The 24417-nt window shown below is 48.1% G+C and overlaps 11 protein-coding genes across 11 annotated transcripts; 1 reads left to right on the forward strand and 10 right to left on the reverse strand.

The window, feature by feature from the left end:
- Positions 1-328: 328 nt before the first annotated feature.
- Positions 329-693, reverse strand: N7471_010202 (uncharacterized protein; the record flags this gene model as incomplete). Its single annotated transcript, XM_057282921.1, has 3 exons — positions 329-342; positions 401-586; positions 666-693. The coding sequence occupies 3 exons, from the start codon at positions 691-693 to the stop codon at positions 329-331; spliced, it is 228 nt and encodes a 75-aa protein (XP_057133804.1).
- Positions 694-1503: 810 nt separating this feature from the next.
- pld2 (putative phospholipase D (PLD)) lies at positions 1504-5471 on the reverse strand. The gene is made up of 5 exons (XM_057282922.1): positions 5192-5471; positions 4768-5140; positions 4572-4715; positions 2372-4518; positions 1504-2318 (listed from the first exon to the last, which is right to left on the reverse strand). The coding sequence occupies exons 1-5, from the start codon at positions 5366-5368 to the stop codon at positions 1629-1631; spliced, it is 3531 nt and encodes a 1176-aa protein (XP_057133805.1). The 5' UTR covers positions 5369-5471; the 3' UTR covers positions 1504-1628.
- Positions 5472-5923: 452 nt separating this feature from the next.
- Positions 5924-7253, forward strand: N7471_010204 (bZIP transcription factor; the record flags this gene model as incomplete). The annotated part of the gene is made up of 3 exons (XM_057282923.1): positions 5924-5992; positions 6047-7064; positions 7132-7253. 3 exons carry the CDS (start codon positions 5924-5926, stop codon positions 7251-7253), a joined length of 1209 nt encoding a protein of 402 aa, XP_057133806.1.
- A 219-nt stretch (positions 7254-7472) lies between these two features.
- Positions 7473-10124, reverse strand: N7471_010205 (FAD-dependent oxidoreductase; the record flags this gene model as incomplete). The annotated part of the gene is made up of 4 exons (XM_057282924.1): positions 7473-8999; positions 9064-9434; positions 9489-9760; positions 9823-10124. The coding sequence occupies 4 exons, from the start codon at positions 10122-10124 to the stop codon at positions 7473-7475; spliced, it is 2472 nt and encodes an 823-aa protein (XP_057133807.1).
- Positions 10125-10916: 792 nt separating this feature from the next.
- N7471_010206 (uncharacterized protein) lies at positions 10917-11321 on the reverse strand (the record flags this gene model as incomplete). Its single annotated transcript, XM_057282925.1, has 1 exon — positions 10917-11321. The coding sequence occupies one exon, from the start codon at positions 11319-11321 to the stop codon at positions 10917-10919; it is 405 nt and encodes a 134-aa protein (XP_057133808.1).
- Positions 11322-12119: 798 nt separating this feature from the next.
- Positions 12120-13938, reverse strand: N7471_010207 (putative MFS transporter; the record flags this gene model as incomplete). Its single annotated transcript, XM_057282926.1, has 7 exons — positions 12120-12992; positions 13047-13224; positions 13279-13432; positions 13483-13581; positions 13631-13694; positions 13758-13763; positions 13816-13938. 7 exons carry the CDS (start codon positions 13936-13938, stop codon positions 12120-12122), a joined length of 1497 nt encoding a protein of 498 aa, XP_057133809.1.
- Positions 13939-14217: 279 nt separating this feature from the next.
- On the reverse strand, positions 14218-16478 carry N7471_010208 (Zn(II)2Cys6 transcription factor; the record flags this gene model as incomplete). The annotated part of the gene is made up of 3 exons (XM_057282927.1): positions 14218-14280; positions 14356-15124; positions 15175-16478. 3 exons carry the CDS (start codon positions 16476-16478, stop codon positions 14218-14220), a joined length of 2136 nt encoding a protein of 711 aa, XP_057133810.1.
- Positions 16479-16858: 380 nt separating this feature from the next.
- On the reverse strand, positions 16859-17791 carry N7471_010209 (dihydrodipicolinate synthase family protein; the record flags this gene model as incomplete). The annotated part of the gene is made up of 1 exon (XM_057282928.1): positions 16859-17791. The coding sequence occupies one exon, from the start codon at positions 17789-17791 to the stop codon at positions 16859-16861; it is 933 nt and encodes a 310-aa protein (XP_057133811.1).
- Positions 17792-18458: 667 nt separating this feature from the next.
- On the reverse strand, positions 18459-19505 carry N7471_010210 (sterol desaturase family protein; the record flags this gene model as incomplete). Its single annotated transcript, XM_057282929.1, has 1 exon — positions 18459-19505. The coding sequence occupies one exon, from the start codon at positions 19503-19505 to the stop codon at positions 18459-18461; it is 1047 nt and encodes a 348-aa protein (XP_057133812.1).
- Positions 19506-20006: 501 nt separating this feature from the next.
- N7471_010211 (DUF1769 domain-containing protein) lies at positions 20007-21099 on the reverse strand (the record flags this gene model as incomplete). Its single annotated transcript, XM_057282930.1, has 4 exons — positions 20007-20152; positions 20211-20423; positions 20501-20803; positions 20895-21099. 4 exons carry the CDS (start codon positions 21097-21099, stop codon positions 20007-20009), a joined length of 867 nt encoding a protein of 288 aa, XP_057133813.1.
- Positions 21100-22077: 978 nt separating this feature from the next.
- N7471_010212 (MFS transporter) lies at positions 22078-23957 on the reverse strand (the record flags this gene model as incomplete). Its single annotated transcript, XM_057282931.1, has 2 exons — positions 22078-23023; positions 23074-23957. The coding sequence occupies 2 exons, from the start codon at positions 23955-23957 to the stop codon at positions 22078-22080; spliced, it is 1830 nt and encodes a 609-aa protein (XP_057133814.1).
- Between the last annotated feature and the right edge of the window lie 460 nt (positions 23958-24417).

Below are 24417 nucleotides of genomic sequence, written 5' to 3' on the forward strand. Positions count from 1 at the left end.
ACGAATAGTTCGAAAGAGCAGAACAAATCAAAGTCGACAGTCGTGAAGATAATGCAAGACCGTCAAAAGAAATGAGCTATTCATGTCGAAGAAAGAATGAACTGGACAGACAGACTCGAGAAGAGTCTCCACAAAAGCAAAAGCAAAGCTGAGAGGTCATGTTTCGAGGGATTGATATTTTTGGTTGAAAAGTTGAAAGTGTTCTCAAGAGTCCGCGGCGATGATTGTCAAATTAATACGTTTCAATGTTGACCATGGCGACCAGCGAACAAGGTCAAGTCATGGTGGTTGATGGAATGTTGGGATTGGGGGCGCTCGTGGAGGGCGTTTAGAAGTCAGCGGCTAGGCACGAAGACATGTTAGTATATCAGTCGTTATATAGAGAATAGATGGCACCCACGGTTCATGACGACACAGCCGCCACCGGGGGACTTCATGACGACACAGCCACCGCCGGGAGACCGCTTCATGATGTCGCAGCCGGCTCCGGGGGTTCGGGTGACGACGCAGCCGTTGGGGATGGGAGACTTCATGACCACACAGCCACCACCGGGGGACTTCATGACGACGCAGCCACCGCCGGGAGCTATCGGAGATGACATGTTAGTATATGGATGTATAGAGAGATGATGAAGCAGTGTATGCTTTGGAGGCATGTTACTCACATTGCTTCTGGACCTGAGCGCGAGACATTTCGAAGATTGAGAAGAGCTTAAAAAGCGGAAGCTTGGAAAGATTGGAAGATTGTTTGAATGATCGAAATGTGAGCGGGTGGTGGAGAAAATAATTGAAGCTGGGTGTAGACGTTGATATTTATATTCGACGAGGGACTATTCTTCGGACTATCAATATGATCGACATCCCACCTGGAGAATGGAAGTCAATGCAAATGTCACATTGAACTGCTGACTTGGATGCATTGGGCATTGACGAAGGCGTAGAATCAATCCAGAATGCATGGGGTTGAGATTGCGGTGAATGTCCATTGCGGAGTCGTTTGATATTGTTCTCGAGTCCATGAATGTAGGAGTCGTTGCCTCTGGCTTTTGCTCTTTGTTTTGATATGCAGTCAGCGCATCCATCGAGGGATGTTGATATTGACCGCATCACATATCCTCCGAGGCGTGTCTTTCATGACGGAACGCCACAGAGATGGTTGAGAGGCCCCTATCCCAGGTACGTGTAGTTAGCACATTCATAAGTCTTTCATAGGGGCACGAACAATATTAAGCCGGGGTCTCAAAGTGTCAAAAGAACATTTCGGAGTATGTTTTTGATTTCTTTGATTTCATCCAATGGGGATAGCATCGCGAACAAAGGAAGTTTAGGTTGACCAATCACCACATTCACATTCCCCTTAGCATTGTTCTTCAAGAACAATATCAAGTCGGGCTTGGCATCGGACAAATTTCAGATCATATGTTTGATTGCACAGTATTGAGTATCGGTGTCATTTTCACTAGGAGACATGAAAGAAAGCAGTGCTCCCCGAACAGGATCGCTACCAAAAGAATAGAGAAGTTAAACTTCGCTTAGGTACAGCAATTTAGCTAATGGAAATGCTCGAAATCAAGAATAAACGAGATGACCAATGATAATAGTCCCAACTTGGCAAATGCAATCTCCCCTTAGGTATAGAGTGGCTCGGTCAAGTCATTCAGAGTCAATCCTTCCTTGGCGATATCTTCCTCGATCAAGAACATCAAAGGCATCTCAACCAGAGTACCCTTAACTTGGCTAAGCAGCTCTTTGACCTGTTTCGCCCCCTCTGCACCAGGCGCAAAGTCATCGCGCACAACGTGGCCCCATTGGAATCGCGCCGGACGAGCAGTTCCTTCCATGCCCTCAGCGGCGCTCCTCTCGGTCTTGTGGAAATAGTACTCATAGAACTCTTTGTACTCGGCCCAGTTGCGGACTGAGTCGTCCGGAACCGCGTGGAATACCTTCCGGAAGACCTCGCTGTTTGTGTGTGCCCGCGAGTTCCAAAGACTCTGGGCGGTGTCGGAAAGCGGATCAGCAACCACCTTGCTCTCAGGGCAGTCAAAGTCGAATTGGTTGGGAACTCCCACGGGTTCATAGTTCGCATCCGGTTGTTGATAGTCTTGCGGTGGCAAAAGACCCAGGTGCTTCCGGAACAACTGGCGACGGAGAGATGAAGCAAAACGACTGGCAGTCCATGGCTTACCATTCATAGTGGATGCCACAGGCGTGAAGTCTTCGATTATGACTGCGATCTCTGAGTCGTGGTCACCCAATTGGGAACGGTCATTCAGGTTTGCGGAGCCGCAAACAACTACACGATCGTCGGCTATCATCACCTAATGCTTTTGTTAGAGTTTTGGATCATCATCGGATTTGGCAGGAAACGAACCTTCGAGTGAACATAAAGCTCCTCGCTCACAAACGCATCAATTTCGGCATCGGGGTGGCCATCCCACGGCACTTTGCGAATATCCTCTCCGTTGAGCATATAACACTCGCTCACACTGTCCCACCGGTTCGAGGAAGCATGACTGCCCTGTACCTGGTGTGCAGCCTGTTGATACTTCTGGAACGGTGCACTAGTATCAAAAGCACTACGAGTAGTGCTAGGAGCATATCCACCAGGGCCTGCAGTGTTCAAATCGTACTGTCTGCGGGCATCCTCGTAGTTGACACCACTCTGCTGCTCAGCTGCGGCCATCATACTACCGTTGTTAATCCGATCGTAATTGCGAAGGTTGTAGAAACGGATGTACTCCATGGGATTAAATCCTTCCTTGGCAATCATCTCCATGATACTGTGACCTCCGCGGTTAATGGAGTTGTACTGGAACTCCATAATCGCGCGTGTTCCAAGAGTCTCATCATCTCGCAAATCACCGGCAAAGCACGGAACGGATGGAATGACCACAATGATCTTATATTTCTGACCGGCACGGGCAGCACGTAAAATCCTCTCCACAATCGCGGCACCAATCTGGTTTTTCACTGGACGCTGCGAATCACCGGTGGCGGTGATAAAGAACTGGTTTTCGATGTAGACAAAGTGCTCACTGTTTCTGATGATGGCACAATATGCGTCGGCAATTGAATGCTCAAGCTGGCTGCCGTTGCTCCATTTCGCACAGCTGCGCACAATCTGGCATGACATATTCCCTCTGCCTTGAGAGGAGGAAGGGCGGCCATATGTGGTCAGTCGATCCTGGTATTGGTGAATTTGTCCGGCGAGCTGACCACGAAGGGAGCTGCCATATTGGGTCAGGTCCTCTCGGAAGCGACGGGGCGCCAAAGAACCTCGTTCGCGATCGCCTTCATGCTGGTAGTCATCAATTCCACGGGTGTTGGAGTTGGATGCTTCCTGGCCTGGTGGGGGTGGGAAATAGGGCTTCTGCTCCTGTTGCTGGCCCTGTTGATATGGCTGATATGAGGTGTTGGCACTGGATTGCACTGGAGGGGGTCCAGGCGGAGGAGGGGGGAATGAGTTCCCAGTGTAGCTATACTGGCTTGTATCATAGCTCGGGGACTGAGCGAATTGAGATTGATGGCCTAGAGGGCTTTGGCTTGGCGGTGGGGGGTAGGTTGGAGCATTCTCAGGGTGGTACGAGGTAGACGTGTTCTGCTGCTGATATTGGTGCTGATTTGAGGAGGAAGTCTGAGTCGGCGGTGGCGGATAACTTGAAGTGGAAGCACTGTTGTAGGGCTGATATTCCCCGGCAGCTTGTTGGTGCTGAGGCTGGGACTGCGGCTGCCACTGCGACTCTTGATGCGAACTCGACGACGTCTGACCTGGTGGCGGTGGGTAGGTAGGCGATGATGTGACTCCACTAGGCTTCTGCTGCCAGGATGGCGCAGGCGGCTGACCCTGTGGGCTTGCCTGTCCTGAGGGATACAGGTTGGGCTGAGGAGAAGCAGCCTGTTGTTGGCCAGTCGAGGAAACGGGCCTTCCATGGAGTGCCAGTCTCGCGTATCTAGAATCACTGCGTACCTTGTATTTCAAATCATAGATGAAGTTCCATCGCTCCACAAAGTGACGCCGCAAATCTTCCACGGCTGCACCGTGCAGGCTCACGGATATATCAGACCATCCCATCCGAGACATAGTCTTCCTATCCAGCTGGTTATTCTCCCAGTGAACGACGTCTTGGAAATCAAGGACGCGAGAATTGTTGTAGTCCTGGCCAGGGAACACGGTTTGACTGACATCCGAGGGATGTAAATCCGAGAGCTCATGTTGGTTTGTATCCCAGCGGCCGAAGCACATGTCCAAACCACCCATGAATGCAACCCGACCATCGATCAAGCAAAGCTTCTCATGATGAGCCCAATACAGAATGACATCATCGTTCATTCCGTACAGTCCCTTCAGTGTGTCCTTTGACATCTTACTCAAACTTGCTGAGTCGAGTGACATGTTCTGGAAGGACGATGTGATGGAAGCTGCCAGCTCTTGGCGGTCAGGCAGGTGGTCAGGGTGACGGAAGACAGCGATATTGGGGTGCAAATTTTCTAGCGCATGTTTTGTGTGAGAAGAAGACACTGTAGGGACTGTTAGTTGAGTTCTTTTCAATGTTCAAGGATCATAGACATACGCGTGAGAGCCTGCGTAACCTCCTTATAGACGATGACATTGACGCGTACGCCCCGCTGGGCTGCAGCCTGCAGCATGCGATCCAATCGGTACTGTTCATTCTTCGCCGGTGGCCTTCTCAAATAAAGTTCGGGAGATAACCACCCTACGTCAAGTTAGCCGCATGCAATGAAAATCCGGGGAAGATTGAAACTCACAGTCCAGAATCCAAATCGATTCTCGGGCATTTTCCAAAGCTCGCGACACAGCCCAGAAATAGCTGCATCCATCCACATACCATTTGGCATCGTTATGTTCTCGGGGAGGAGCGAAGCTACCAAACCGATGTTCCGTATTGGGCTTGGTGGGACCATACTCGGCATACGCCTGTGGGTCGATGGTGGTACCAATCTTTTGCGCAAATTCGGAACCAAACTCGGTCACAGTACCTTGAAGTTTCCCCAAGAAACCGGAGAGTTTGTCTTCCTTCTGAGGTTTCCCGTGATAATTAGGGTTTTGATGCTGTCCACTTGTGTTTTGGCTCTGTTGATCGTGTCCGTATTGCGGTTCGGTCTGGGTTGGGTAACTCTGCTGTAGAGAACCGGTTAGTAAATGTGGAGGTTGAAGGAGGGTGAAGCCTACGCCTTGATAACCACTTGGGTTGTATGTCTGGTTAACCTGGCCCTGTGAGGATCCATGGGTCTTGTAGGTGTCGCGGAGCTTCTTGAAGGTATCGCCTAGACCACGGGAACCGTCTCCGGACCCACGTTCCGTGCCCTGGTAGTAACCACCATAGGCCAGATCATCCTGCTTGGACATTCTGACGGCTCAAAGTAGTTTGTAGACAAGATAGAACGAAGAAGCTTGAACAAAACGAAAGAAAGTCAGAAACGTCAAGAAACAAGGGTGCCTGCAGAGCGGGGTGCGACTGTTTTTAAATCCGATGAAGGGCCCCGCTACCCAGCCACGATGGGAACGTGGTGAATGTGGCGGTGTACCTATATGTCCACGGGTACTCCGTAAGCTGACATGATTATCTTCCGAAGTTGGGATATTCCTGGGATATTCTTGGATCTAGGCAATAGAATAGGTGAGACACTAACACCCCCTTCGTGCCTCTAAATCATGAGCCATTTGATGTTAAAAAAAAAAAGATAAAAAGAGACTACGAAGCTATATATTCATAAAAATATGTAAAATCCCTATGTAAAATAATAACTAACTAACTAATGAGTTTCAAGTTCAAACATGAGGTGAAGTACTTTTGCTCGCGGAAATGGGGGCTTGGCGTTCCGGCATGGTGGAAACCAGACATCTCACTGAGGGTCACCCGTGGTTGACTGGTGAACCTTCATATCCTCAAATTGTACTGCAATGCCTACAGCCCAAGTAAAACGAAGCTCTCTTGGGCGACCCCGAAAACCAGCTGAAGATGCAAAATCCGTGAGGCCCCTTCCTGCAAGTAAAAATAATAACTCGGTCTCACCCCTAGCGCAGATACGACGCGCCCAGGTCCGCGAAGCGCAACAGGCATACCGAGCTCGCCAACTGTCCCAGCTCTCTTCACTAAAAGCCCGCGTAGAGCAACTGGAAGATGCATTTGATCACCTGAGCCAGACCATGCACGCATTCGATGCCGAAGTGATCCGGGATGGGTCGCAGTGGTCTCGACCTCAACTTTTCCGGACAGTCCAATTGCTGCGCGATGATATAGTGTCCCATTTAAAGCGGGCCGATATTCCCTTCCAAGAGCCCCCAAAGAACAAAACCCCAGAACCATCCCAGGCTGTCAATGAGCAACCCCCCGCGCAGGTCGCATGCGAGGTGCCAATGGGCAGATTAAAAGATCACACTACGGAGTCTGACTTCTGGAAATTGTTTTTGGGCTCGTCCGCTGGCATGATTCCATCGACTAATACCCAGAGCCTGGACAACCAATCCAATGACTTGGTTGCCATTCCTGTGACACCATCTATTACTGAAACACACATCATCGAATATGCAACCACACCCTTCACCCAACGGCTTTTCCGCGCTTGTGCTGAAAGTGGCCATCGGTTTCTGTCAAATCTCTCATATAAAGATGAAGATATGTGGGAGTTTGGTCTATTGCTACAAAGAATGCCACGAGCAGAGATCCGAGATTTCTTCGGACGTGTCATCAACAGGGAACCTTGCAATCCTATCATCGATGCTCGGTTCCCATATATCAGCCTCGGTGGTGCAGGAACACACTTTATACAGCCTTCCAGTGACGCCTCTTCAGATAGCTTCGCCCTCTTCCGAATAACAAACGGCGTGTCTCATGTTCCTGCCGATGAAGACTGGTTTGATGTGCATGATGTCGAGAGATACCTGCTCAACAAAGGCATTGTTGCAGGCGAGTTTCCTTCGTCCAACCTTACGATATCTTATCCGTCTAGTCCAGGCGCTGGTCATTCAAACTTAGAGGCCCCCCACGGCGAATTACCGGGCAGTATGATGATGGTCGTCGATGAGTATAAATTGATCAACAGTACGCTTGCACTATTGTTTGCTATTATTCTCGGGCCAAATATAATGATAAGAGCTAACCTAGCCAGGACTGAGCCAGCTTCCAGTCGCCCTGGGCTGTGTGGCTGGATTTCGCCGGTCTGATGTCGAGAGGGTTGTTTCGCACAATGTGAGATGGATCTCAGTTGGGGTTACTAGCTCTTTAATGTAGCCTTGTGTGCATTTATGTCTTTCAATCTGCAGAACATCACAATACCCTATTTACTTTCTATACGCACACAATAACCCGATGAATGAGACACAATTTCGTTCGGAACTATCTACCCCAACCTTTGTTTCGCCCAAGTCTTGGAAGTTTGCTGTGACCTCTCTTCGCTCATCATATGGCCCTTCAACACCAAAATTGCACCATCAATTACTCTCGGTTGCGCTAGAGATCCGGACCATGCCGGCGGAAAGATGTCTGACTCATGACCTCCTCGCGCCAATACCACACAGCTGCCGCGGTCGCACCCGGTCCAATTGCCACGGAACCCAGAACCATACCGGCCAGTGCCACCTGCCAGGAGACGTTAGAAACCCCAATGCGGTAAAGATCCCACATGCTAGCTAAGCACCACAGGAGAGTTGCTGCTGCAACAAGCAAGAAGTCGTTCTGGAAAAATATGAAGACACCGTCTGCAAGTGTTGCCACCTGTGCGAAGGCATCGGATGGGATGAATGCCTTGGTAATAAAGTTTGTCCCCAAAGCAGCCCAGCTCAGCAACAAGGCCACATGGAAACAAGCAGATACACAACCGGCCACAGCGTAGAGTGTTTTCAAGTGTGTGATGTCACGGTTAGGTTTCCTCTCCGCTGGGGCGCTATTGGTCTTGGCTGGTGTGCTTGAACCGATCGATTTGATGGCACGAGAGAATATCTGAGTCAAGATAACCACATATACCGGAGCGGGCTGCCACAGTGCAATAAAGATCTGTCGCGTGTTCAGAGCATCAGCCAGTGGGAAGAACAGCATGATTGTGGGCACAACGAATCCCAGTACCAGTGCAGGCAGTATAGCTCGAGCAGTGGATTCAGGCAGTGTGCGGGAACTTGGGGAGAAGTATGGTATCCCAGAGGAAATATACGTGCTCGATGCGAAATAGAGCGGTGCAACCAGCCCCATCCCTCGCAACTGATATAGAACCGCCCATAGACTCGGAGTGGCAAGAAGGGTCCATTTGTTCCTTGGTCGGAAACCTTCAACCGTCAAGATAGCGATAATCGGCATCAGCGAACCCAGGAAGTATAGAACTTGGAATGGCTGCTCCGGCGTGGAGAAGTTGGAGACCGCTGGCAGGAATATTGTCACCAAGATTTTCAAAATGAGATCAACAGGTCCGAGCCCTGTATACACCTGGCGAAGGGGAGCTTCAACTCCTCCTGGTAGTAGGACCGACTGGTTCTGGATTGCCTGGCGGACCAACCCCATTGTTCCATTTGCTCTGAGTGCTGTTGACAATTGGCGATGGCCTAACCAGGCTAAGAGAAAGTACGCAGCGTACAACAAGATGCTTACCATGCCCCGAGATGACGGAAGCCTGAACCGCTCGTCGAAATATGCAATTTCTCGAGGCCTGTGTGGTAGCGGAAGCATGTCTAAGGACACTGCGGGAGAATACGTGTCGACCCATTTGTTGAGGACAGCGGATCTAGAGAGGCGTGGCACCACGTATCTTGCCATGAACTTCAACAAGGGCGTTTCCTGGCACTCCATGCGCTGCCGGGCATGGGATACTTTGACCAATCCCCACGCACGTTTTTCACGCTGCTGTTGAACGCTCTCAAAGACCTTCGAAATTTCTGCCGACGAGAGGCTGCCAGACTGGCAGTTTTTGAGGGCCGCAATGAGATGATTTGTCAGGGATGCAGCGGTTTCCATTGCATTATTGCCTCCCTGGCCTGTCAAAGGCTCAAACTATTAGACGAAATATTGGTCAGTCTTCGCATGATCTTGTTCTTGGGTTGGTAAGTATGCTTACCTTGTGACTGGCGTCGCCAATGGTCATAATTCTCTGGAAATGCCATCTTTTATAGACGTATTCTGGCAGACTGGTGTATACCGAGGCGATTCTGCCCTTGTACAGAGCGGAAAATTGAAGCGTAGGAGTGATCTGGTCGTCGAAATGTTCCGTTGCGCATGCCTCCTCCTCCTCCTTGGTGAACCGAGGGATATCTGCACCATAGTACGTCTTTCCCATATTCCGCACGAGAAACCAGTAGGTGAGGTCTCCGGGTCCGCTGGCAATAAGATACGAGAAATGCTCATTGAACACCGAGCTCAGCGTGCCTTTCTCGATTCCCTTCACACCTTTGGAAATGCCGAAGATGCATGCGTAGGTTGCAGGCAGTGCTTTCACGGGAGTTAGCTAATACTTCTCAGATGCTTGGGTTTGATTTTCGTTACCAGATTTTTCTGTAGGATCAATCCACGTGGGATCTATCTTTTCGGCCGCTTTCCACATTTCTTGCCGCACTTTGGAATGAATTCCGTCTGCTCCGACCACGATATTTCCGGTGTAGGCTTGACCACTCGTTGTGGTAATTGTCACACCCAAAGTACCATTTTCAATAGTCTGGACCCGCTGAGAGGTGATCACTTTGGTCTTATCCTGGATCTTTTCATAGAGGACTTCTATCAACATTCGGCGATCCAGGAAGACAACAGGATAACCATGACTTGAGATGCTGTCAGTTGTGTGTTCTTAGATATCAACCTATAAGATTGAAAGGCGACAAACCTTCCGATTGAAGTCTCGTTAAAGTTCTCGAATGTCCAGAATGGTTGTCCTTGCGAATCACGGAAGCAGAATGTGTCGACAGGGTATTCTGCCATCTTTAAAACCGACTCATAGCAACCCAGCTGATCGAGAATGCGAAAGCCGTTTGGCAAAACGCCAAAACTAGCCCCGACCTGGGGTGCAATGCTGCCGTATGCTTCAAGGATGACGAAGTCGATGCCATTCCTCTCTAGCATCAAGGCTAGCGAGAGTCCAGCAATGCTGCCACCCACAATGACGACTTTAAACGGCTTTTCGTCCATGATGTTGTCAATACAAACTGACTGACAGTGAGAGGTTTGAAAAATCAAAGATGCATTGAATTATCCCATGCCGCGATTTATATATGAACATCTGCGCCCCTGAAATATTTTGAACTAATCCAGAATGAAAGCCGAGCGTGTCAATCATCTGCTGAACTGCCTAAATCGGAGGAAAAATGCACCGTGATCATTGATCAACCTGTGAACCGGAGGAACTCTTTGACTGATCAATAATCGGACCAATAAGAGTCCGTCGGAACTAATTCGGGCTACGGGTAGATCCACTATCTGGATTATCCTGCGATTCTATTGGATACATACATTTGATCTAGATATGTATTTTTTTGCACTATAGTCAGAAAGAACCAGGAAACGACCCTATATTGATTGTATCACTAAACTGTACACAGGTCAATCACAGAGGCCTAGGCTGAATCAAATGTCTTAGTTTTCATACGTCACTTGGCGTTTGGACAATAAGAGCTCTTAATACTCCTCCACGTATTACATACTATGCGTTATGCATTATAGTGCTCAGTAATGCCATCAATACTCAACCAGCAGTCTTTCAGGCTTCAAACGCAAAGCAATTAGTGTAAATAACCTAGATAATCCTGGCACTAATACTAAAATAACTAGGTCCCTGGTAGTGTAGTTCGCTTAATAAGAGTAACCTAGCTCGGGCGAACATCCAGACGTTTCAGTTTTCAACGCTTTGAACCAAAAAAAAAAAGATAATTTATTCTTCACTATCTGAATCTAGGGAAGTCAAAAATTGCTGCATTACCCTCTTTACCAGATGATTTCCTTCGGACCCCTCACTGGATACTGTCGATAGAAAGGACAGCTGTCCAAGAAACTCTCAGTTGCCCAGCAGTACTTGCGCGGGGGAGCTTTCAGTATACCGCGCGAGATAGCCTGATGCAGGTAAATAGGGTGCTTCAACATCCACACTTGGCGAATCTTGTAACTGTATGTGGATTGCTTGTTGTTTGTGTTTGATTCAACCTCATTGTGTGATATACACACCACATACTCAATGAACTGCAGTGGAGCAGTGGTGTAGAACCAGATGCGGCGAACGGTGGCTGGGAGAGGATAGCTGCGGTATACATTGGTTTTCCTACCGCGTGCAATCTCTAGCGCATCTTCAGGTGGGATGCTCATGAAAACATCTGTGGTTGACTTTTTTTCCATAGTGAGAACAGTTCACGAACTTGGCAAGTGCTTGATTAATCCTATAATGGGATCTGGCTTCTTTTATATACAAGCGATAAGCGGTGATTGGCGTTCAGCTGTTTCTCTTTCATGAGCTCTTGTTCCCTGTCAGCTGGTATAAAGGCTTTGTGTGTGTTAATTAGCCCAATCAAACCCATTTATTGGTAGGTCTTTGAGACAGAAAGCCTAACACAGTGTTTTAGTTACAAGTAATATCTTAACACCATAGTATAACCAATGCAAAGACTGAAATATCCCTGTTTGCGTGGATACTAAACAATAAATATCAAAATCAATAAAAATATTATACTAACCCAACCACCCATGGAAGTGTGTATTCTACTCAGATAGCCCAGACGACTTGGTCAATGTTCTTTGTTTGAAATATTAGTCTAGAGCCCAGTAAATACTATTTTCCTTTGGGAACGAACTCGATGCTTGTTTTTGATTGAAGTTGAAAGTTGATAACAGGTCTGTTACTAGGTGGATAAACATGGGTCTTGGATTACTGATGAAAACTAGCCTGATGCCTACCTAGCCAGTAGGTGAAGGCATCTACATGCTTATTAAGTTCACAAATTGGTTAAATATTCGCAGCATCAGGCGGCTTAGTAGAGAGCTCTTACTACCCACAGAAAATCTGCGACAGTTCGAAAGCGTTCATTACCTTCTCTGTCAAGTTACAGGTGGAAAAGGCGCGAAAACGGGTGTTTTTGGCATTAATTCCATAGTTGCTCAGATTCTATACCTATATTTATCCATGATAATAGTAGTATCTCACAAGCTATACTTGAATATAGGGCTCCTCTCCTCCATCTCACGAAGCTGATCTTCAGTATACTTCTCCTCAATTTCAGACACAGTCATCAGAGCCTTCTTCTTGTTTGCACTCCAGAGACAGAATTCCAAGGATAAACAAGCCGTAATTCCAGCAGCAGCGAACGCAAGAGAAGTGCCATAACCAGTGGGATATCGTGGCTTCTCTTCAGCTCTGTAAATGTAGCTCCCAATGATCCCACCCACATTACCCACGCAAATTAGATAACCAATGGCCACGGCGCGCTTGTGAGGATTCGGAATGTTGCAGACATTCCAAGCGTTGACACCGGGGAGAATGGGATACATTCCGAAGCAAGCGAGACAAATGCCGAAGTAGCACAGTGCTATGTTATTCTCGATGTCGGCGGCCTTGGAAAATAATATTCCGAAGGCGACTATAAGTGAGCATTGCGGTACCACGATGAAGGGCATCCTCCATGAGAAGCGATCGGCGAACACGGAAAAGCCGTACGCTGACAAAGCGCCAACGGCATATGGAGGAATGGTCAAGAGCTGGGCGTTGGCTGATTCGTAGCCCATGGATTTGATGATCTCGGGCATGCTGAACTTGAGTGCGTAGTTGGGAACAGCATTGGACCAGGTGGCAAGTATGAGAAGATACATCTTCCAGTCGAAAAGGACGCTGAAGATTATCCGCTTGTCGAAGCCTTTGTGGTGGCCACTGTGGTTATTGGAGGCTAGTTGACGCACTTCGAGATATCGGATCTCGTCTGGAGTAAGCCAGCCTGGAGATAAGGATGGCGAGTCCAGAAGGAGGAAATAACAAGCGAGGGCCATAGCAACGGTTGCAAGACCCTCTATGATAAAGATCTGACATAATAGTTAGAAGCTAGAAATCGGGAGATGATAAAAGAAAGAACATACCCAGCGCCAGCCTTCGTAGCCTGCCATGCCATCCATTTTAGCGAGCCCAAACGCCAGCAGACCCGAGAAAGCACCACCAGAAGCGGCAGATGTGTACAGAATAGCGATGCGAGTCTGTGTCTCATTTGGGAGATACCATTTCGAAATCACAAGCACGGCACCTGGAAGAAAGCCAGCTCTGGACAATTGTCAGTATTGGGGAAACACCGTGGAATGTGATTGGGGGCAATACTCGAAAAGTCCCAGAAGGAAGCGGATCACCACTAGACCGGCGAAGTTCTGAACAAATCCCGTACAAAGCATAATCACACCCCAGCAGAAGATCAGGAATCCCAGATATTGCGATGGTCTCTTGAGCCGGTTCAAGATTACATTGCTCGGCACCTCTTCAACTATGTCAGTGGGTATCCATGGATTTCACATAAGAATCGCGTACCAGCAAGGACATAAGGTATGAAAAATATGGACAAGGCAATGTTGTATTGTACACCGTCCATGTGTAGACTTGGAAGAAGGCCCTCGATCTTGGCATTTCCTGCTGAGAGTGAGAAGATGCAACATATGGGGTTTGTGAGTTGACATACCAATGTTTGTCTTATCGATGTATGCCACCAAGTACAGGAGAGCAAGCATAGGAACAAGCCTCATCTAGAATTCAGACTCAGTCATCATCTTCGGGGTCAATGGAGCGGGATCGAGATGAACACATACGTCAACCTGCATGCAGTTTGTCAGTAAACTTCTTCATACGTCTTGTCATTGTACTCACCTTGCTAATGACTTTCTTTTTCGCTTCATCGGAAAAGTTTGACAAAAACTCGGCATCGTCGGCAGAGATTCCCTGGCCTAGTTGATGCTCAAGGTGCATCACTGCAGCATCTTTGTCGGTCATGATGGAGCTAGTAAGTAGCAGGGATAAGAGGGATATCGACAGCTTGCGTTGAGATCATCTTATAAAGTACATAGTGAGACCCTTGGCAACCCCACGGGGTAGATATAGAAGAAGTACCTCAAGAGCAAAGCAAACTGGAGTGCGTTAGCAGTCTTGGCAACCCCGGACTACCCCGGACTCTTGCCCTCCGGAGTCGCCTTTTCCGTGAAGTCCGGTCCCGGCGTCGAGTTCTAAGGTTTCGGGCCCAAAAAGTGGAGCACCCATTAACTTTTCACCTTCTCATGGAACTGCGGGGAAACATGTCGGGGAAACAGAATTGGGGTCAGGAAATGGGAAGATGGCCTACGGACAAGGTTGAGGTTAGCTATCACCACGAGGGCACTATCAAATGCTCCAGGGATCCATGGATGCACATACCGATGAGTCAAGAGTCTGCCAGTCACTGAACAGAAAGCTGTCCAGCATATTCGGCATGATCTCCTCCTGAGCGCTCGCTGCAGACCCGAACATATCCGGATCCTGCAAGAATGGAAAGGCAATATCTGTGTTGGCACTGGTTTCGCCACCAGCACGACCACCTTGGTGCGGATACGGCTGATTTCTCAATATTCGACATCTTTGGGCCTCAGATCTCAGTTCGTCAAGTATGACGCTGTATCGTTGATTTTGCGATAGACCAGTAGATGCTCGCTTGAGATGACCATGGCATTTCTCTGCAAGATCAAAGATTTTGCCTAGAGACTGATTATCTATCTCTTCAGTGGGTCTTGTGGTTCGTTGAATTTCCCAAACATAGACCACTGCCAATGCGCAGAAGATGACATAGTGTGTCCACCAGAAGGAATGAAGCAGAGTACTATCCCCCGCCATTCTGTTGACGAGCTCTAAACTGGCCTTGGTGGCAGAGATGCATTCGATGACATTCTCAGACGCCCCTTCACTCATAAGGAAGGGCCTATTGGTGTGAATGAGGGCATGGGAATACGCGAGCTGCAAGGCGATAGCCTGACGCCGGAAACTAGGAATCAATGTTGATGGTTTCACAGTACCCAAGTGTGGCGGCAGGCTTGCATGCCACTCGTGTAATTCGCGGCTCGATCGATGGGCAGCTGCCAAGCGATCTTGGTTGGACAGGTCGCTGACTGAGTATACTTCTCGTGATACTTTTCCAATTATTCGTGCAATTCTACAAATGTGTTAGTAGAATAATATTGTCATAATGGACTTGATATGTACTTTGCATGAAATATGAGAGCATCAATATAACAATCTGCTGGGTCATCTGAGATGGAAGGTCCCTGTGGCGTCATGTCCTCATCGTTGACATTATCTGGAAAGTTCTGATCAATATCTCCATCTTGATAAAGTCGAGGCCGGCCAAATACAACACTAAGGTATTTGTCGATGATGTATGCGACCCAAAACGTGCGCTTATAGCACTCTGAAGTGATATAATTTTGTCGCTTGCTCGTGAAAGGAAAGTCTCGCTTCTGATCGCGTCTCCTGTGCATACCCAAGGAGAGAGTGATATGGAATGCATTTCCGAATGTATACCAGCCTTTATTCATGCGAGCTGTTTGGAGAAGATAGAGGACTTGGATGAGGCGTGCCTGCGCTGACTCAAGACGAGGGAACCCCATCTCCATTTCGGTCAATCTCATACCAGCACAGAACAAGTGATCGCTTCGTTGTAGAACAAGTGACTCATCTTCCGTGGACATTTCCCCATGTACTTTCTCAAGGCGCAGGGTCGCGATGGCCATAATAGTAAGGAGAATCGCAGTCCTGGAATTACCAAGGGACTGAGCAATCGGCCTTTTTAATTGTCGATCCTTCAGGAACATCTCCATCCAGCCTTCAATAGTTTGTCGGTGGAACATACGGTAGGTCACAACACACGTTTCGAAATAGAACTCCTGTAGCTTTCTCGCTGTGGGAGCATCTGGAATGAAGCTGTCTGATGCGCTATTATCGACGTGAAACGGGCGGTCTCCAGCCGAAGTGAGAAGTTGATTTCGCTCTGTATCGTTTGTGTCATATGAGGCAGACTTGTCTTTTTGGATCAACAACTTCTTCCACGCTCGGTGTAGAAAGTTCAGACCCGAGGTAGGGTCAAAATATTGACCCTCGATTTCGACCTCAGGCGAGGCGCGAGAATGCACCTGTGAAGTTGAGACATCACGAGTGACGGGTGCTGGTTGCTGCCAGATAGAAAGGTCATTTGAATTATCACTTCGTGATCTCTCTTGGCGTTCGTTGATTGTGGTTGAAAGTGGAGGAGTCGGAGGCCGCCCTCGGCCATATTTCGCGTCATAAGCACAATTGAGCTTTCTCTTAGCACAATTGCTGCATGGAAGTATGCCGTCGCATCGTATCTTCTTTCTCTTACAGGTGTCACAAGCCCTACTAATCTTCGGATCTTTCCGACGGTTCTCCTCGTCCGCGTCTACATTCGTCGTTGACAAAGGGCGTTTGCCTGAAATGGCCCTGAAAGACTCAGACGCTGAGGGAGGTGTCTGTGGAGGGGGTACGGAGGACATGACTTCTCGCAGGGGTTTGCATAATATGCAGGGTGAACGGAAATGTCGGGTCCAGATACGCAGGAGACGGATGCGGGGATACGGATACGAGACTGTAGGGAGAATAGCCGAGAATCCGAGAATCCGAGACTACCTACTGTAACAGCTCGACCTTTCGTGTCCAGCCTCCATAGGCATCTAGAATACATTCAATTTTTACGGCATGAGTTTCGTTGGTTACTGGTGGTCTATCCATCGTTGGTCCTATAAGAAAATTCGATCTTTACTTCTACAAATGCCTAATGTGTCTAAATATATCTTTGACAATGACGTGTGATTTGTTTCGTCTATATACACTCGAATCAAAATATTTTATGCGCGACATTCGATCTGATTGTGCATCACAAGACCACCTTACTGAGCGATGCAGCATTGATAGCAGCATGAATCTCCTGCTCCGCGCCAGCCCCAAGAGGCAAAAGAGGTGGGCGAACGGTAGCGTGAGTCAGGATTCCCCGAGCAACAAGAGCATGCTTGAGTGCCACGGTGCCCTCCATGTGAGATCCACGGTGATAGACACTCTTAGTAACAGGCAAGAGCTGATCATGGATGGCTCGCGCCTTCTTGTAGTCCTTAGCCTTGCCAGCCTTGATGAGTTCGATGAGGGGCTCGGGGGCAATGTTCCCGTAACCAACCAAAAATCCGTCCACATCAAATGAAGTGTGCAAAAGGTATTCATCATGGCAAGAAAGAATTTGCAGGTCAGGTCGTTGAGCACGAATGACAGGGATTTCCGTGTCCCATCGACGCATGTTGCGCACACCGTTCTTCATGGCGAAGCAGCCGGGCTGAGCAGCGATATCCAGCATCGTCTGCAGGTTGTATGTGGCTTTCGTGTTGTCGGGGTATTGGAAGAGGATTAAGGGAAGGCCGGAGACTTCATACACGCGACGGTACCGATCTTGAGGAGCACCGGGCTGGTACCCGAAGCGCAGCCAGCCGTGGGAAGGGTAGAGCAAGCCAGCAGCTGCGCCAGCTTCTTTGGCTCGCTTGGCCTCAATAGCAGCAACTTCAGTGCCTTCGCCGGTGATGCCGGCGATGATGGGCACTTTGTTATCAACGGACTTGACGAAAGCTTTGATGACTGAAACTTGCTCTTCGACGGTGAGGAAGGTGCCCTCGCCAGCGTGGCCGAGCACCACAAGGCCCTTCACTCCATCAATGCCACCGAGCCAGGAGCCAAGGCGTTGAATAGCGTCATAGTCCACTGCGCCGTCTTCAGTGAAGGGGGTGACCGGAGCCGGGGTCAAACCACACATATCAAAGCCGACCATTTTGTTGATTAAAGTGAAGTTCAAGTGGATATTGAGAAAGATGTTTTGTTGTGATGTTGACTTACATCTTCGCGACGATGGTCTCTTTTATCTCTTTTAGGAGCTGTTTGGTGTTCACTTGACCTCGCAGAAGGGCTGAGGGTAGTCCGTCCGGATTCCCGGATTCCCGGAAACGCGGCTTGAGACATCGCGGGTTCTGTGGCCCATTGACCTTCCAGGATTCCCTCCGGACTCCTTGGTCTGGTATCCGGTCAAATAGACTTTCATCGTGCTGAAGCCTTCATTCCATGAGCTTCTAAGAGGTTTATTACGTAGGTACCGGTGCTTGCTGGCAGCTTGTAGTCCACCAGATGTGATTTCTCGATTTAGAATGGCCAGCCATCCGCCAGTTGTCCGACCTCGGCAGCAATTTCTTCAACTTTCATGGTCACCACTTGACGTACACAGCCTCGCTGCTTGCTGAGACATGCTAGCCGATGTTGGGTCAGGACCTCTGTTTTTGACCAATAACACAGCCATAGCAAGAATGATACTAGATAGACCAAGGTGTTGAATGAAGAATACAAGACTGTCATGAGCTGCAAGGCCTATTCTAATTTTGTTCCATGTCCATCGCATTAAAAGCGTCACTCGGCCCATGAAAATAAAGGGTGCCTGCAATAATATATCACAAAATCGGCATGCCAACAGGATTATCATAATCAATATTCGCCTCCACACTCTCAATACGGGGACTGCATGTTCCAAAGACCCGATCCCAGACTCGTGTTTGCTTGCCATAGTTATGGCTCTTCTTCCACCCCCGACGATGATGCAAATCATGGTCTTCAATCACCAACTCAGCATCAAACATCCGCATCAACCATGTCACAGGGTTGGGTGGCGATGCGTGAAGACGGAGACCGCTATGCCCAGCCAGCTCTGCAAATACAACGTACATCTGGCAAACATGCCATTCGTAGAATCCCATCGGCATGCCCATGAGTTTCATCGTGAACCATGTCATCAACGGAATACCAGCAATGTCGAAGAATTCTTGCTCCGAGTCCGCGTAGATTGTGAGTAGCGGGTTCGGGTGTTTTGTGAGGTGGTGAGTGCGGTGAAATTTCCAGAGATCGTTCACATCATGCATGACACGGTGGTACCAATAGAACCAGAAATCAAGGATGATGCCATAAAGACTGATCTCGACGAGCAGCCAAGCCCAGCTGAGTGAGGAGGGTGCTTTATCCGCATCGTAGGTGAGCCATACCGTCATCAGTGGGCGCACAAACCCGGCCAGGAGAACCGAGATCAGAGCTTTTGAAACGCCCATGTCGGGTACACCATCTCGCTCGTGTTTGTCGCCGTCTAGGAACCCGTAGGTATGGCCGAGCTCTCGGAGACTCCGCAGCTCGCGTGTTGTGAACAGTCTTGAGGCATAATAATAGTAGAAGAAGGCGATGATCGGGTGAAAGTTGTATCCGGTGAAGTAGGTAAAAGTCTGGTGGGCTAGGAGTGGAACTCCGGAATTGACAAGAACCCAGCGGTTTAAAGCCCAGTCGGATACGTATGGTATCTTATCTTCTTTGGGATGGATTGGGATATCCCTGTTGAGCTCGATGTGGTATACGTTAGCGTGCTCGAAGATTTTGTGTGGTAATTTCCACTGGTTTCGGTCCCATGTGCGCCATGTGGATTTCATATTATCCATCGGATTTGGAGAGGTGGCCATAGTGAATAGTGGTTGGTCTTCCTCTGGAGTTGTTCAAGAGCAGACCGGTCCGGAGGATATAGTGCATATTATTTTGTTCTTTATATAGGGACCGAGGTTTCCTGCAAAGTGCATGTGGTTAAGTGCATGTGGTTAAGTGCATGTGGTTAAGTGCATGTGGTTAAGTGTAAGTTGAAGGTTTTCTTGATGTCCAAGTCTATTTTTTGCTGCCATACTTAGGTAGCTATACGTACTTGATTTCCTCTGCCGGGTGGGGCTTTCCTAAGCTTAGCTGCCGCCGCTTTCATGAGGGCGCTCAGAGTCAGGCTCACTGAGTAGATTTCAGTCCGGGCTCAAACTCACTGAGCTGCTCACGCTTTGCCGCTTTTTGATCTTTAACATGGGTATAGGCACATAGTTGTTGTAGTCTACATATCAGGTAATGCTCTCGTGCGGGTAACATAGATTTTAATGGAATTATTCAAGGAATTACTTGTTTTTATTTCACATCGACGTCTCACCTCACCCCTCAAAGATTAGTTTGAAAACAAGTGCGAAGATAACTTCTCCGCTGTCCCTATCCTTCAACACATATCGCAGGTTGTGGTTTTTGTCGTTAACGTATTGTATGACTGGTATGGAGAAACCTGGGAGTTTCAAAGAGAAATCTGACCATATTCGTTAAAGCATGCAAAGATTTGAGTTGCCCAAATGGAAAAGACGTACTTTGAAAGTCGATATACCCATTTCCAAAGTCTGCTTTATAAACGACGCCAGGTTCAAACCAGAAAGTCTGGCGGTTTTCCCTTTGGAGGAAATGCTTTTGCCTCTCATGTGCCTGATCTGGGATATTCATTTCCCGTCTGGACACTTCTCCTTCGGCCTCACCACCTTCCTCGATAACTTCAGTGTGTAGCTCCTTTCGCCAATTTTTCGATCCTAGTTGGTAGGTTTTAGTAAATTTGTTGTAAGATTCCTATTTCCGCTCTTCCAATGAAATATGGTTTCAAACGCACCTGGTCTTCCACATATTCGTAGGCAATTCAAACTAGAAAGCGCAGGACCATATAGATATGGCTTATCGGTATATGCGTTACCGTAAAGACCTGGGTCAATCATCCATTTAACGATACGTAGAGCAGTGTTGAACCCGGGAGGCAAGCGGTCTCGGATTGGATTGTCGAAATCATTGCCGAAAACGAGGCTATCGCCTGAAATGGCCTTCTTCGGTTGGAAGGAAAAGGTGACGGAGTATTCTTGGCTTTTGTGAAGAGGATAGGAAAAATAGGCGTGTGTGCTAGGAGAGCCTTCGGGATAACCTATGCAATTGATGGGCAATGGACAATTAGTTATGAATCTCTTAGCGTACTCCATCGTAGGAGTAAAAGTCCAAATATTTTAGTCACTTACCTCTGTAATTCTTGACCCTCACGCAAAGGCTTACAAAAGCCAGATCGTTCTCAAAAGTCACAGTTTCCTGCTGGTTGACGGGAACAATAGAATGACATGCTGAATCATATCCTGGCCCTGCCGTCACCTGCAATCTATATTTCGTCTTTTTGTCTACTGACACATTATTTGATTTCGATGATACTGTTCGGTGAATATAGGGCATGATGCTGAGGACAAAGATACTGTGAAAGATAGCGTAGTTGGTTGGTAGTATGAAGTACTTCATACAAAATACAAGTTAATGGAGAGGGGGACACTGCACTATTTTTATATGCAAAATGATGCTTTGATCTTAACACCTCTTGTGCATACTATGCCGTATGGTGCCTATAGTCTCATCAAAGTTTGACTGTATCAGTAGGGAACACGCTCTTCCGAAAGGCGACGCAATGTTCGCATTCGCATTCGTTTTCGTGTTGAGATATAAACATCAACAACATGTATACTAGGCGCTAAGTACCTCAGGGGACATATTTGCTGTAGGGAGTAGGCAGCAGTGTCAAGTGGAGCCAAACCACCATGCAATAAGCAACAAGGGAAAAACAACGGAAGAGGAAAAAGCAGAACGCGGGTGATTTGCCGTAACCGTGGTTTGACCTACTTCCCCTTTAGCAATTTTAGGCAGAGCAACTGGCATCGCCGCCCTATTCTTGAATTAGGTGGAGGCGCAGTCGACAATTTTGTTTCCAAGTAAAAGGCTTCCACTCTGTATATCACTTGGGGTCAAAAATACGTTCGCATGCTTTAGTTGTGCATCGTGGGTATGACGTCCTATGGGTGCACAGCCCCGAGATCATGCCGAATGTTTAATATAGCGTTATAGTTGAGCAGATCAACTAAAATTGCTAATGATCAAGTGCCTGATACATATTGTAAGTGCTATACAAATATCTATAGTGCATCTTATTGCTACCTGGTCAGAACCTTGATTCTTATCCGACGGTCTTAGGTCTTTGGATAAACACGATACACTTCAATTCGCTGCTTTGACCTGAGCGATCTTCTGGAGTATGGCAAAGTAAAGTCTCATTCTGCATTTATTTTCGGTCGGCATCCAACATGTTGTCCTGGAGACGTTTGCAATAACGTCGTAACACATCGTAGCCAAGGCCATCGCATTATGGGACAGACTGTGTCTAAGTTACGAAATCGCGAATTTCGATCTCGCTCTCAACTTCGCGCCGTAGATCCAGATACCAAACATACCAAAGATACCAATCACACTTAAGCCACCCAAGACACTAACACCCTTCCCAACACCAAGGTTGATGAAGAGTGGTCTCGCGAACAAGATACTCCCGCAAGCCAGGGCGCTCCGCAAAAAGTCATTCGCAGCAAACAAGGACGCAGCGTATTGAGGGTATGAAAGTGGGACGTATACGAAGATACACTGCATAACAATGAAGACGCTGGCAGCGTATAAAGTGATGCCGATGGTTGGCACGATCCAGTGGATGCTGGCGCGAGCGGTCCAGCCGAATAGAAAGAGCCCAATGGTAGGGCCGAAGCAGGCGAAGAGAGCAGGGACCAGGCGGGACTCTTGCGCGCGCAGACCGTGCGCCATGATATCTGGGATGAGTATGTAAATAAGGTAGAGACAGTAAATAGTAACGCCGATTAGGCAGGCAACGAGCACGCAGGTGAAGACAACACCAATCATGCCGAGCGAGAACCCATAGTAGACAGGATAAACTAGCGGGAACACCTCGAAGAAACTATAGTAAATGCCGTAAACTAGAGCCGTATACAGGTTCACGAATGCGATTGCTGGATCCTTGATGGTGATCTCCATCGGCTTAGCGATGGCATCCATCAGGATAGCTGAAGGCCGGAGGTTCTTTTGGTCGATTTCAGACTGTGCCAGGAGTCGCTTGTTGTCCGTTAATTTTCGGAGTCGACGGGCGCGACGGAGCAGGATATTGGGGGTAGAAGTTTCAGGAAGGAACATGAACATCACGATGAAGATAGGTCCAGCTGCCCACAGGATCTCCCATAATGACCAGCGCCATCCCTTGGCGGTGACCGCAAATCCAGAGAGTAGGGGCCCAATAGCTGGTCCACAGTAAGCTGCCGAGACCCAAGCAGTACTAGTCGTGCATAAGCCGAGATTCTTTACATACTGAGAAGATATACTCACAGCGCAAATGGTAGATAGAGCAAAGAGTACATATCTTGCATCGTGGCCGCCCCGTTTGCCAGGCAAGGACTTCCGAAGAATCCTTGGAGAAACCGTAGAACCAGAAGGCCAGCGAAGTTATCAACAAGCGCAGTGGGAAGGGATAAGATGGTGAATAACGCCATTGTTACAGCGTAGACTGGAGATCGCCCGATGACTGGAACCTCCGAGAGAGGAGCCCAGAGAAGAGGCCCAATACCGTAAGCTAGAACGTAGAGGGAAAGCGGGAGTGATGCGGCTGTTGGCCCAACATTGAACTTTTCCATAACGCCCCCCTCGCTCGAGGTGTAGATCGCGGAGCCAGTGTATACGACGAAGGTGTATAAGCAAATGATGAACGACACCACAAAGCGCTTTCCGTTGGACCAGTTTTGAGGATTTGCTGCATCATCAGTGGTATACCAATCAACAAGGATGCTGCCATCTGACGACTTTCGTGGGATGATTGGTTTTGTCTGCGTCCGTTGAAGGGCAAGATCCGCTTCGATTTCCAAGCGCTCTTCAGAGAAGGGGCAAGTTTCTAGACGACTCTTCGTCTGGCTGAGATACATATCTTCTGGATCATGATCGCGCAGATCTTGCTGGTCTAAATCCTCGCCGGGTTCAACGGTTCCCGGAAGCCCAATTGCACTATCGCGTCTCGCTCCGTTCGGTGACCGTTTTCGTTCATTGGTGGTTGCCGTGGTAGTAGCAGCTTCCTGTCCATTTTCTGGCAAGTTGAGAGCAGCATTGAATGTCGCTGGTAATTCGAAACCAAGCAACTCCTCGGGATATGGAAGAACCCTATTGCGTGTGACGAATCGGATGAGCTGACCCAATGGGGCTTCTCTCAATATATCTTTCATAGCTGAGATCTATGTCGCGAACATTTTCGAAGATGGGGTGAATATTTTGAAAGTTTGTCAGTGATGGAGTCCAATTTGAGGGAGGGAAATGGGGAGTTTGAACTAAATTTGTCTTGAGAAGAGATAGCAGTGATAGAGCTTACAAATACCGTGACATCCGTATAGACCTCGATATATTGCTTTTTCAGGCGGCCTATGGGGCTCTGCCAAAGCCTAGAACCGCCCACCCATGGGTAGGCCTGGATCAATTAAGCAGAAATGTGTCATACAACCTCAGGCTTAAATTCATAATCACCATAGTAAATGGGATGAATTATAACTTGACATCTTAATAATAGTGATATTTAGCCTATTCAGGGAGTTTTGACAATTTCTATGACTTAGCAATTAAGATATATATCTCTGGTTCTCAACAACGTAATTTCCGATACCATGATAATATAGCTCTTAGATTTTGTGG

This window comes from Penicillium samsonianum, assembly GCF_028829775.1.
Source record: "Penicillium samsonianum strain IBT 33392 chromosome Unknown utg000005l_segment0_segment0, whole genome shotgun sequence".
Lineage (NCBI taxonomy): Eukaryota > Fungi > Ascomycota > Eurotiomycetes > Eurotiales > Aspergillaceae > Penicillium > Penicillium samsonianum.